At 39.1% G+C, this 12,877-nt stretch overlaps 1 protein-coding gene across 2 annotated transcripts in view; it reads left to right on the top strand.

Moving 5' to 3' along the window:
* The window catches only part of vav3a (vav guanine nucleotide exchange factor 3a), a 69,099-nt gene extending 62,253 nt beyond the window's left edge, over nt 1-6,846 (top strand). The window contains exons 26-28 of one of the 2 annotated variants that reach the window (XM_089125438.1): nt 971-1,051; nt 2,022-2,173; nt 3,839-6,846. In XM_089125438.1, coding sequence (XP_088981564.1) covers nt 971-1,051; nt 2,022-2,173; nt 3,839-3,883 — 278 coding nt within the window. In that variant the 3' untranslated portion in view covers nt 3,884-6,846. The remainder of the gene's footprint in view (nt 1-970; nt 1,052-2,021; nt 2,174-3,838) is intronic. The other variant, XM_089125439.1, reaches the window with a different exon arrangement.
* The last annotated feature ends 6,031 nt before the right edge of the window (nt 6,847-12,877 follow it).

Below are 12,877 nucleotides of genomic sequence, written 5' to 3'. Positions count from 1 at the left end.
GACACAGCATGTTCTCCTGCATATATTCATGAGCTTGGTTAGCCTTAGCTTGTGTTGTCTCTTCAAAACTCTCAACAGATGTTAAAGAAAGACATTAAATGCTTCTGAACCCAGTCAGTGTTGAACTGCTTGCCAAATAATGAACAGAGTGAGAAAATCTATCTATCTATCTATCTATCTATCTATCTATCTATCTATCTATCTATCTATCTATCTATCTATCTATCTATCTATCTATCTATCTATCTATCTATCTATCTATCTATCTATCTATCTGTCTGTCTGTCTGTCTGTCTGTCTGTCTGTCTGTCTGTCTGTCTGTCTGTCTGTCTGTCTGTCTGTCTGTCTGTCTGTCTGTCTGTCTGTCTGTCTGTCTGTCTGTCTGTCTGTCTGTCTATCTATCTCTGTCTGTCTGTCTGTTTAAGCCATTATGCTCCAAAAATGTGGAACACTTTACCAATTGAGATTAGACAAGCTCCAATAAAAAAAAGTGGGTGAAGACACATCTTTTCAAAGATACGACACACTCCCATGCAGTCATCAGATTGTTCAATGTTTACCGACGTCTTGTTAGTTACGCTTAGTGCCGTATGGCTTTGGCCGCCTTCCACAGAAGAGTGGGTGAGGAAACATATTGTGTCGCTGACGCACTGGTGGTCCGAGACGCTCTGGGCCGAGCCGGTCAGATGGAGCATCAGATGGCGAGGGGAACTCGCTTCACTGCCACAGACGCTCCTGGAGTTTTACATGTAAACCCAGATCTCATCGATGGTTCCCGGTGGATCGGGACGTGAATAGAAATATTCCACCGTGTAAAACCGGTTTGAGGCACTTAGAATAAGGCCAAGTGTTGACAATCTGCTCTGTTTGCTTGCAAAATGTTACGTTTCAATTAAACATGCTTTTTCTTTTGCTTTTCTTCTCTTTACCCTCGCCGCACCCCTACCTCACCCGCCTTGCCACACCTCAGCCCCGTTGCTCTGCGGCCTGTCTTTTCTAACTCCCGTCGGCTACAGCTTTGTCCCCCCTTCTACCGCCCCATTCTGGTCAGGTACAGGTACACGTTTTCTTATCCATTGGTGTCATTTTGTCAAGGTCGTAGGAGATCTGAGGCTGCCATGCCCTGCGCTTAACCCCGTCTCCCATCCCATTGTGCGTGTCTGTTTATAGAGCATTCCATAGCTACTATCATCTCCTTTAATGCATGCACCATATGTCCTTTGTCAGACTGGGAGACACTGTGACTCATCGTTATCTCATTTCAGGTAGTTAGCTTATTAGGTCCGCCATTACGGGCGGTTTTTGTCAAGGGAGCCGTGATGAAAAGGAAGGAGTCGGCCTAACTTTGTGACATCTCTCTCTCCCTCCTTTACAAACTTCTCGCTTTGAGCGTGGCGGCAGCTAGCTGGCAGCCAGTTCCCTGTCTGTACAAGTCTTGCTCGCTTTAAAACAGCTGAAGAGAAAGCACCCTGGCACCGAGGCGGATCTCATCAACACACGTCTGGCGGAGGGCCTAGCTTCTCTGGCTGACGTTCACAAAGTCTTCAGAGCCTCTGAAGTCCGATGAAAACAAAGGCTCATTTGAATCCGCCACCACGTATTTCCCTCGGCCCACCGCATTTAGAGAGAACTGCGAGAAAGTCCAACAAAACGTCTAACAGACAGTGAGCTGGTAGAAGGAACATGATGTGTTTTTGAGGGAAAAGTCGCCTGAAATGTAATTAACCCAGCGGATTATGCTGTTGACACATCTCAAGACATAATCAAAACAGCCACTTCAGCTGTGATTGGACCCGTCCCAGATTCGCGAGAATCATTTATTTAGAGTGGATGTGCTAAGGCAGGCAAACACATGAAGGAGTGCGGTGATTACAAGAGTCCTCAGGGAAACTATACAGCCTGACTCTGCTGCATCCATCCTCTCTGTTTGTCTGCTTAATTTTGTCTGATTCTCATCTTCATTTTTTTTTGTCCTGTGATGTTTGCTGCTAAATGTTCACTCTTGTTTCTTGTCTCTACAGTGTTCACTCCCAAGGTGATGGGTGTGGCGATTGCCCGCTATGACTTCAGCTCCCGGGACACGCGGGAACTTTCTCTGCAGGAGGGCGACGTGGTCAAGATCTACAGCAAAACTGGAGCAAATGGCTGGTGGAGAGGCGAAGTCAATGGGCGGGTGAGTGTGTGTAGATGTGTTTGGAAGTATACTAGTTAAATAGTTTTGTAGCATGTTGAATTATTTGTGTTATCATATAATATAACCAAGTCATATAACTTGGTATCATATAACCAAGTTATCATCATGGAAAAAAGGATTATTTTCATTTGTAAATACAATTTGTGAAATGAAATGTAAAATAAAATCAAACAAAACAATACAAAACAAAAAAAACGTATATATTAAGTAATATAACCTATCAAAAGTTCAGGGTCAGCATTTTTTTTAAAGAAATATATACTTTTATTCAGCAAGGATGCATTAAATTGATCAAAAGTGACAGTAGACATTTATAATGTTACAAAAGATTTATATTTCAAATAAATTTTGCTCTTTTGAACGTCCTATTTATCAAAAAACCTGAAAAAAATATTTATGGTTTAAGCGACGGTTTTTAACATTGATAAAAAAAAATGTTTCTTGAGCAGCAAATCAGCATATTAAAATTATTTCTAAATGATCATGTGACACTGAAGACTGAAATAATGGCTTACCATTATGGTATATACAGTATTTCTTGTAGTATGTTCCAGTTTACACTGCACATTTTGACGCATAGTTAATCGCTAAATACTTGCTTTATAATGTAGCAATATAAGTTCACTAGATAGTAAAATAATAAAAAATCTTAATTTTAAAATACAAAGTGTGTTAAGTGCAGTCATAGAGCACCATCATACCCTACATAAATGTGAAACTACTATACTGTCTGTTTAAAATGTCTCTTCATAACATGCTTCTCTTCTCTGATCTAAGATGACAGACATCCTTGCTAAGAGCGTCAGAAACTGAAACCGCACTGAAAATGTGGCCTCACTATTGAATTAAGCGGCATTATTTCATACTAAGCCAAGAAGCTTATTTGTACTTAAAGCGCATCGAACTGTCAAAGGTTTTTTTGAGCCTCTTGAGCTGTCTTATAATGGTTTCGCCAGGAAGGCTGTAATTTAGTGAATAAAACGTTCAGGGCTGTTTTATGGGTGGCAGTTATAGATTCTGGGATCAGTGCTTTGAACAGCCCCCCTGTCTCATGAAATGGACAGAACTGCTTGTGTTCCTTTTGTATTCATGTTGTATTCGAGTTTTGTCCTTAAATGAGATGTGATTGTGAAACGATGTTTTCCGTGATGTACAGTATTCTACATTGTTGTTGCAAATGATCGGTTACCAGTATAAAGTTTATCTTACGAAGATACAGTTTTGTTAAATTTGCAAAATGACCAATGTAGTCTTGGAAACATCTGTAAGAAGGTTTTTGAAACAGAAATCGCTTTGTGCATTTTGCTGCCATTGAGTATAAAAAAATTATGTATCACCCAAAACCTGTTGTATCACAAAATAGCCATAGTAGACGGTCACAGGAACAACACAGCCATTCCTCTCTCTCCCTCCTTGATTTGGTAGATCAAAAGAAAAAAAAAACAGCCCTGTCATACTGTCCCTTTGGATATTAATGCTCAGCCTCCAGAATTGCTTAAACAATCCAGCGCCGACCCACCCCTTCTCTTGCAGCAGGCGCATCCTCAAGGTTATCCAGGCAATGAAGTGACGCAAATCCTCTGTAATACCCCCCGCAACCTTCTCCTCTAATCACTCATTCCTTCTGTTCTGTCTCATCCACAGGTGGGCTGGTTCCCCTCCACGTACGTAGAAGAGGGCGAGGAGTGAACGGCTCAAACGATCGCGCAGAAGAGAAAGCACATGGACTGCGTTCGACTGGACTACACTGAGCTGGGTCACGGAGTCAGCTGATTGGCTGGTGCTCTCGCTCACTCTCTGTCTTGTTTGTCTATCCTGAAGGAAGTGCACAGGGTTTGATAGATGAAGGACTGTCTCTCAGGGAGCAGATTATCAAACACAACCCCAAACCCTCAGCCAGATCTCAAAAGACCCTTTCGGAGACCTGGACGGAGCGCCGCGGGTGAATCCAGGCCTGAGACGGAACGCACGGAAACGGATTGAGGTTACACCGTGAGTCGATTCTGTATGTGTGTGGCGGTCTGGCTCACGGGGAAACATGTTTGTCCTGACCTTGCCTGAGTCCTCCTTTCCTCCACTATTATTGATGATGCCCCCTCCCCGTGTGTACACTGCCCTGGAGGTGTTCTCACTCGCGGAAGACCCTCCCACCCCGCTATCTGTCTCAGATTAAGATCACAGCTCCCTGCCATGTAGGCCGCGGTAATTGATTGCTGTCTCTTCCCTTTTTCCTTCCTACGAAATCTCTCTTATTTTCAGATTTCCACTTAAAGGGAACGACCGGTTGTTTTGTGCGTCGTGTTTCTCGCACGCTTATCTCGAGAGATATATTGTGGGGTTGTCACGGCGTGTTTATCTGATCGGCGCAGCGAGACGTTGACAGGAAACAAAAGGGATCGCGGTGACAGGCCTGTAAACAGCTTTTTCAGCAGGGGCCCGTGGCCCCGAAAGCATTGTGTCACCTCATGCAGAAAGGATCCTGGTAGATAATGCAGACAGTGCCTTCTCTATCAACTAATGAGGGGGATTTACACACATTTGCTGGAAGAACTGACACACTGAAAAACAATGAGGCTGATCCAGTGAATCGGAACTCTTGAAAGTCTAGATATATGTAAATTAGTGGTTGACCGATATGGATTTTTTCAGTGTCTGACGCCGATAACTAAATTGTAGGGTGGCCAATATAATATATGTATTAAAATATACAATTATTCTTAAAAATATAATATAAAAAATATTGTAAGAAATGTATGGTATACATTTTTGTGTATGTATATACAAATAAAACGAATATAATACATTTATTATAATATATATTATTAATATTGATCAATGAATTATAATGCTTATTTCTACATGGTGTCAGCCCAGATCCGGCCCATATCCACATGTACCAGATGTGGCCCGGATCCGGGCCGACATTATGTTGTACACAAAATTTGTCCAAGGACACTGTTATCTTCAGATGTCAGTCAACCTTCTAGGCCAAGGGTTATTAAGTAAGTCATTTCTTCGTTCAATCTAAATATAACAGTGCTCTGTAGTGTACTGTTGGACGGGACACTGGATTTTCACTTCCTGCAGTATTCCCCTTTGGGACTCTTTCTTCCAAGATTTTCCTGTGTTGTAATGAGCTAGATGGATGATTTACCTGTCTGCAGCTACATGAAGATCTGTGCAATCTGAGCTGCCTCTAAACTGTGATGAAATGAAAGTTTTCAGAGTGTTTAAACTGTGTTGAGGTGACAGACTAATCGGAGAAAGGTCATATCAGGGAACACTGCTGTTTTCTCAAATGGTTAGATATAAGTGCACTCACAAAGTATTATTTATTTATTTGTGATCTAAGAAGAGACTTTGACAGGAAAAGACATTCAAAGGAATCCCGTCAAATGACTGAAAAGCTTCAACTGATAAAAAGCCAGTAGAGAGAAACTAAACGCATAAATGGAAATACACTCTTATGTGCCTATAAAGAAGTCCGATGTAAAGCATTTCCATTTCTTCTTCACATTAGTCTTTGATTGAACAGAAGGACAGATCTTTTATCATTTTATTTTTGTCTTCCCAAAGAGCTACATAATGTACGTAACAAAAATGATGTATTTTTTTCATTCCTGTAAAATGAGAAGACGTGCAAAGGGGGTAAATATTTATTGATTTATATATCTTTATCTGTGTTATAAAGATAATGTCTTTTAAATGTATATATGAATAAGACATTGATCAGTCATCTCATTGTGTGATCTTTGTCTCAATGTAGCACAATGTAACACCACTAAGTGGCAGGTTTTAGTTTCTTTGGTCCTTTCCTTGAATGTTCCCAATCATCATAATGCTGCCTTGAAGCCCAGGAAAGTCTGTATTAGTGAGTGTATAGACTTACTTGTCGTGCATTCAATTGATTTGGGTAAAAAACTATGGGAAGTTTCAAACCTAATAACATTCATGTACGCTCAACTCATAAATACAATCTTTCTGACATGGTTTAAAGGCAGCATAAAAAGAGATTCGGTGTTTTCCTGTCATGGAGTATCAGTTCTCTCCTCACTGACAGGAACTGTTGTTTATGTCACAGAGGATTCGAGTAGATTAACTTCTCATTAGGAAAATCACATTTACCAGCTGTTTATGGCACTGCCATACCTCTCCCTCCCTTTTATTTCTAAAGGTTAAAGGTCGGTTTTAGAATTGCCAATTTTTTTTTTTCCTTTCGGGCTTCGACTGAAAGAGGATTTTTGGTCTGGCACCGAAATCTGGGGCGAAATCCGTGCCCGAGGCAGATTATGGTCTTCTCCTGGGTTCGCTGTTCCCTTACACTCCAACTGTGAGCAGTAGAATTGGTTTTCTAAGCTTTCTCACCGGTAATCTGTTCCCACTCCTCTCTCCCCAGAGATGAACCCTGACAGGGCGGATTTAACAGGCTTCCACACATCGTTATATATTTATATACGGCAGAGTCTGTTCCTACACCGAGTTTTGGGCCACTAATCACCCAGCGATCTCTAACCTCGAAGGAAAGGGATTTCTGTCTCTATTTCCACTTTTGCTGCATCTCTCTATGTTTTCTCCACTCGCACCTTCATAATCATATTCCCCACTCTTTATCTAGATGTCCTTCAAACTTTTTTAATAAAATGCTAAGGGCATCCTACGGGCATAAAATAGAAGTTAACGCAAATTTGAAGGCTGTTTTGTTGTGCTGAGAGTTACTAAATGTCTCATGCTTTGTGTGTGTGTGTAATAATTGCTATTGTGGCATGCTTCAACAATTTTGGGGGCTATTAACCAAGCAAAAAGCCATATTTACATAAGCAACCTTGAGCAACAGAATGATGGTACTGTGAGGGGCTCATGGTTAATGATCTGCCGTCCACTGAAGCCAAAGACATACACAAGCCTGGCGCCATGTAAACCGCCACAGTGGCCTAACCTGTAGCAGTGCAATGCGAGTGTCCTGCAGCGCCACCTAGCTGCTGTTTCACACTTGAACTGTATATATGTTGATAAAGTTACAATAAAAATGTATATTGCTTCTTTTTACAAATTGCATTGCTGTCTTTTGTGTCTGAACATCCACGTGAGAGCAGTGTTATTTTAGAAAAAAGTTGAAGAAAAGTCGCGTTATGCTTCGGTCAGCTCTCTTTCTGATTGGGTATCGTTTATATTTCTGATCGGGGCCTGTTGTATATTTCAATTTGAGATCGGTTAGACCCGGACGTTCTTCCGAGCAGATTCGTTCACTCTTAACACACATCACACCATAGGAAAATCTGATAAGATAATCTGTAGAACCATCAAGATATTGGGAATTAGAACTATCGGAAGGGGAGAATTGGGCCCAAAATGTGTGGGTGCCAAAGTAACAGTTCAAATGTTCGTTTAGTTTAGGGGTTTCAGATTTTTTGCTGATTTTGAATGCACAACATTTTTTTTTAAATCGTTTTAGTAAATGATAATAACCCTGTATTGAAGTTTCCAGTTAGGTATTCATCTACAGAATACATCTTTTTAAATGCACAATGCAAGAGACTTTTGCTTTTCAGTAAACTCAAAAAATGTCATTCCTCAGGGTTGGCAGACTTTCGCATTCATGTAGCAGTCGAAAAGTGTGTAGTCATGTAGAAAAGTGTGCGTGTAAAATGGAGATTAAAACAGTGGCGGTCACCATCTGTTTGAGTGTATTCTGAGGAAGATGACGGGTCATTTGGTTGGTGATGAGGCTCTGGAGATGTCTGCTGAGACTCAATCTATCGCCTCAAAGGAATGTCGGCCTATCCTATCCTGGCAGAAGAAAGCTTGCGCAGATGAGGATTGATTTACAAAAAAGTCATGACTGCGGCAGAAGTCTCGAGCCCCTTTATCCCCTCTCCCGGCTCCTGAGGTAAACACTCATTTGCTGGTATAAATCGTGAGCTTAGAATTATAAGGTTCTATCTCCGTTTAGGGTAGTTCTGAGATATTGAGCATCAAAGTTTTTACATCCCAGCTGGCAAAACTGTTATGTAGTATAATCTTCTATTATAGCTCAACAAGACCATCACCCTACAGGTACTTTGTGAATAAAATATCAAAATCCTGGCACATTTGGAAATGGGATTTTTTAAGATGACCCCAATGGAGATAGAACCTTTTAAGTCTGAGAGCTCTGATTCTGTTTGGAATTATAAGGTTCTATCTCCACTTTTACCATTAAAACCCCACATTTAAAAGAATAATTGTTTATAACCATTGATAATATAATATAATAGTATAGTATCAAAGCCAAGCAAGCAAGTTTGTAAGAAAAAAAAATATTTTCAAAGAACATGGACATGGAGTAATTACACAATACTACACCTCACTCCTCTGTACTGTAAAAAAACATTTAGGGAGCATCTTACATTAAGAACGTTTAATTTAGTAGATTAACACAAAATATTGTAACATCATGAAAATTATGTTTTCATCCCTTATTATTCTGTATGTCTGTTTTGTTATGTATGATGTACTTCATGGTATGTAATTTATGTTGTCATGACTCTTTCCGACCTTCTATCTTTACTTTCTAAATACTGCCTTCTTGTAGTATGCTTTGTCAACTGCAGGCATGTACTTGAACATGGATAAATATTAGACAGATTAGACAATGGGACCCACTGAGGCACTGTCCAGGACTCAACAGGATAAACAGTCACAGTTGCATTGCTTGGATATTGAATCTACTGGAGATAGAACCTTATAATCCCAACTTGGTTAATGTTTTGTGAGATGGAACCTTTATATTTTATTAATAACTACTAACAAAATATTTTTTTTACAAAAATAACACCACACAGGCATTAATAAACACCTAATACCTGACAATTGCATTGCTTAGCACCTGTACAGTACTTCCTAAATTGAAGGGTGTTTTCGTATAAAATTATTTTCTCTGTAGTTGTCTTTATGCCACATTTTCTATCTGTGCCGTTGGTTTCCCAGATACTTTTCCAGTACCGCAAAACAAAGCAGTGTTTATACAAAACACAATCTTACTCACAATCTTGTCAGGCTACAGAGCTAAGAGGTGGGTTTTGATTGGTCCGTCCGTGTTCATTCAAGGTTTTGATTGGATATTGAATCTACTGGAGATAGAACCTTATAATCCCAACTCGGTTTATGTTTTGTGAGATGGAACCTTTTTATTTTATTAATAACTACTAACAAAATATTTTTTTTACAAAAATAACACCACACAGGCATTAATAAACACCTAATGGATCAGATTATGTCAAAAACTCAATTTCGACCAAAAGTGGAGATAGAACCTTATAATTCTAAGCTCACGAAATGTAGAGAAAGCAGACAGAAAACTCATCACTGAAAGCCTGGAACTAAAGCAAGATCTGTTAAACCACATCAAAAGTGACATCCATCCGCAAAACAAACTGCTTTTATGTACCCACCTCCATCCAGATGAAAACATCTTTGACATTTAACAAAATGCACTCTTTTTTTTCTCATATCGAGTGAGCCTGTACCGTGCACCCCTTGGTATTTTGATTAATATACAACGATCTGCAGAGGATATCGTTTTTAATAGTATTTTCTTTTTGCCAACAATGTTTGGTAGACGTCTCTGTAAAGATCTGTGTTGAGGAGAATTTGCTGCAGTGGCCATCTGGGACCTGTGAGTGGAAAAGGCAGTGTTAGCTGATGTGTAAATATCAAAAGGGGTACCCCTGTCTTTTTTTTTCAGGGCGAAAAATTAAGTTTCTCCAATCTTCTCAAAACTCTGGATTCTGATAGAGGGCCATGAGACTTAGACCTGAGTGCAAAATGGAGTCTCTAGACCCTCCCCTTGGCGCCACAGACTCAGGTGTCCTCCCTGAGTGCAGTAAATTAGTTTTAATCCCAAAATTTTGAAAGCTAAGCTTAAAAACCACGTGTCCACAAACCCACTATTTGTCCAATAATTTGTCCACTATTTTTATAATGGCATAAATGCTATGTCGTCCCCTCTGAATTATAAGGTTCTATCTGCGTTCTGAGCAGTTTTGAGATAATGAGCTTCAAAATTTTAATTTATATGTGGAACAAGTTTCATTCAAACATGAAAATAACAGGCCCTAAATGTATTCTAAACATACAATATCAAAATCCTCTCAAATTTGTAAATGGGGATTTTTGGAATGGGTCAAATGCAGATAGAACCTTCCACATGGAAAGAACCTATATGAGGATATATGTACATATATGAAACCTATATGCAGTTTATGCACATGTATGCTGCATATAAACAGCATATATGCACATATATGGTAATATACGCTGCATATATGCATATATATATGGCACATATAGGCAATTTGAGGTGCATAAATGTGCATATACAGGCCATATAGGTCTCCTGTATTGCTTATTTATATACACAAATAAGCCCTATATGTGCATACAAGAGTTTCCTATAGCTCATGGCAGGATCTGGTCATTTTGTAGCTCATACATTCTAAACAATGCTGGGTTGTTTTTGAACCCAAATTTGTTTTAAATATGGACAAAAACAAATGTTGGATCAAAAATGTAATTTTAAATTTTAACCCAAATTCAACTTTCATTTTCAACTTTTTTTTATTGCATTTTTAACCCAACATTTTGGTTTGTCCATATTTGACCCAAAGCATTTTTAGAGTGTTATGTCACTATTCTGCAAAAAAAAAAAAATTATGTCAGAGTGATATATAATTTCAACTGTACTGCATATGCAGTTTTTTCTTTCAGTCAACATTTGCCAACTGTCATAGGCCTACATAATGCCTAGCTCATATTTTCTATTATCAAGACAATAACTAAGTACTACTAAAAAAGATTGGTTAAAGACGGCTAGAATAGAACTTACCATAACACCTTATATTGTACTTGGTCATTTTACAGGTAGTTGTCTTGTGTTAAATACCATTTTATAAAAATATGAAAAATGTTTATTTTTTAAACAAAAGTATCATCAGGCTTGTGTTTAGGTCACTATAAGAATGTAACAATGTCTCATCTTCTTTTAGAAAAGATAATAGCAGAAAGCAAAAATAAATTGGATGAATATAATAAAAAATATAATAATATTCTACTGTATAGTGTATTATAATTATATGAAATCTTGTAGTTTTTCCTATCTTTTTCAAGTCATATTTATTCTTCTGTCGTAATATATTTTGTGAAAGTGTTAAAAAAAGTTAATAGAACGTGCATTTAAGTAATCATCATCATCCCACATTTATCTGAGAAATTCACAGTGGTTAATACATTTGAAGACAATCATTTCTGCTGCTGCACTGTCGATTGGCCGCTACAGCGCTCCGTAGTTGGTGACGTCACCCGCCTGACGCTGGCTTGGCGTTATCCGATTAAGTTTTGCGCCGAAACTGGGATTTAAAATTGCAATATCAGCATTGGAGATCCTCTAAGAAGTCCTACTTATCACCAATTGTAAGTATTCCTAATTTTATAGGGTTTTTTTTTTCTGGAGATGGATATTGCGGTGGCAGAGAAGTATAAACTTAGCATTTATTTTGCCAAACACCTGTTTCAGCCCATGCGCTTTCTATGTTGTTAGCTGAGGTAACGTTAGTGTGGGTGCTAATATAGCCGTTGATAAGATTCAAATTAGAATTAACGTGTATTTATTTGTTTCTTTCTGGAGGAATTCGTAGAGGGTTAACAAAAGTCATGGCCTAGAGAGAACATACGTCGTTCACGAGAATAGATGATGTTTCTCTGCCTTCAACGGCCCAAGAAGGCAATGGGCTCTATGCACGGCGTTATTTCCGGTGAAGCATTAGGGATGCTCGATAACTTCCGCCGATCATAGAGTCCAATGCAATACCGAGAATTTATATTGAATTTTATACTCCATGGTTATACTAATGAAACGTTAGTCACAAAAACAGATAAAACAGACAACCCTCGTTGTGTTTATGCTTCTTTTTAAAATTATTTTAAATAAACATAACTATATATAAAATTACATCTAAACGTATGTACGTTTCGTTTCAAAGACGGGAGGACAGTAAATTTTGAAGACTCTGCCATAATCCCGTTTTCTCCGGTTTTCCTCCGCTTTAATCTACACAACCGGAAATGGACGAGCATCCTTACGTCAAATGCGGAACTTATGCGTGCATATAGCCCATTGCGTAGAAGTTATGGAACGGTGCATTGTGGGTAACGGCGGCCGTCTTTGCGGTAACGCAAAAGCCGGTTGTATGATTCTCTTGCACCATTTAAGAGAGAATAGTTATGAACGTTTAACACGCCTAAGTTTCCCTGATATTTTGTTCTAGCTGGTCTGTGGAGTGAGCACTTACACCTCCGATCAATTTAAAAATTTTAAGTCAGGCTCACCCACAGTTCACAAATGGGTGGGTGCAAATCTGCAGATCTTTAAAGTAAACGCGGAGAAAACAATGGTTCGCTCTAAGGTAATATTAACGTTAACCACTCATCAGTGAATATACACACTTGTCAGATTATGTAAGATATGAAGCTTGTCTGCGGTTTTGTAAACTTCAGGAGTAATTAATCATACGTGCAATAATCCACAGTTTTCGTCCGGAACATTCACCTCAGACATAAACCCACCGTTCCAATATTAACCAAGCAAGACGCCTGCCTGACTTTCTATTTTAATATCGTTCCGGTTGTGACGTCGACCTTGCCTGATTG

Source organism: Pimephales promelas, chromosome 22 (assembly GCF_988280905.1).
Source record: "Pimephales promelas chromosome 22, fPimPro1.hap1.1, whole genome shotgun sequence".
NCBI lineage: Eukaryota > Metazoa > Chordata > Actinopteri > Cypriniformes > Leuciscidae > Pimephales > Pimephales promelas.
The sequence above is the reverse complement of the archived record's forward strand: the minus strand, read 5'-3'. Positions and strand labels throughout refer to the sequence as shown.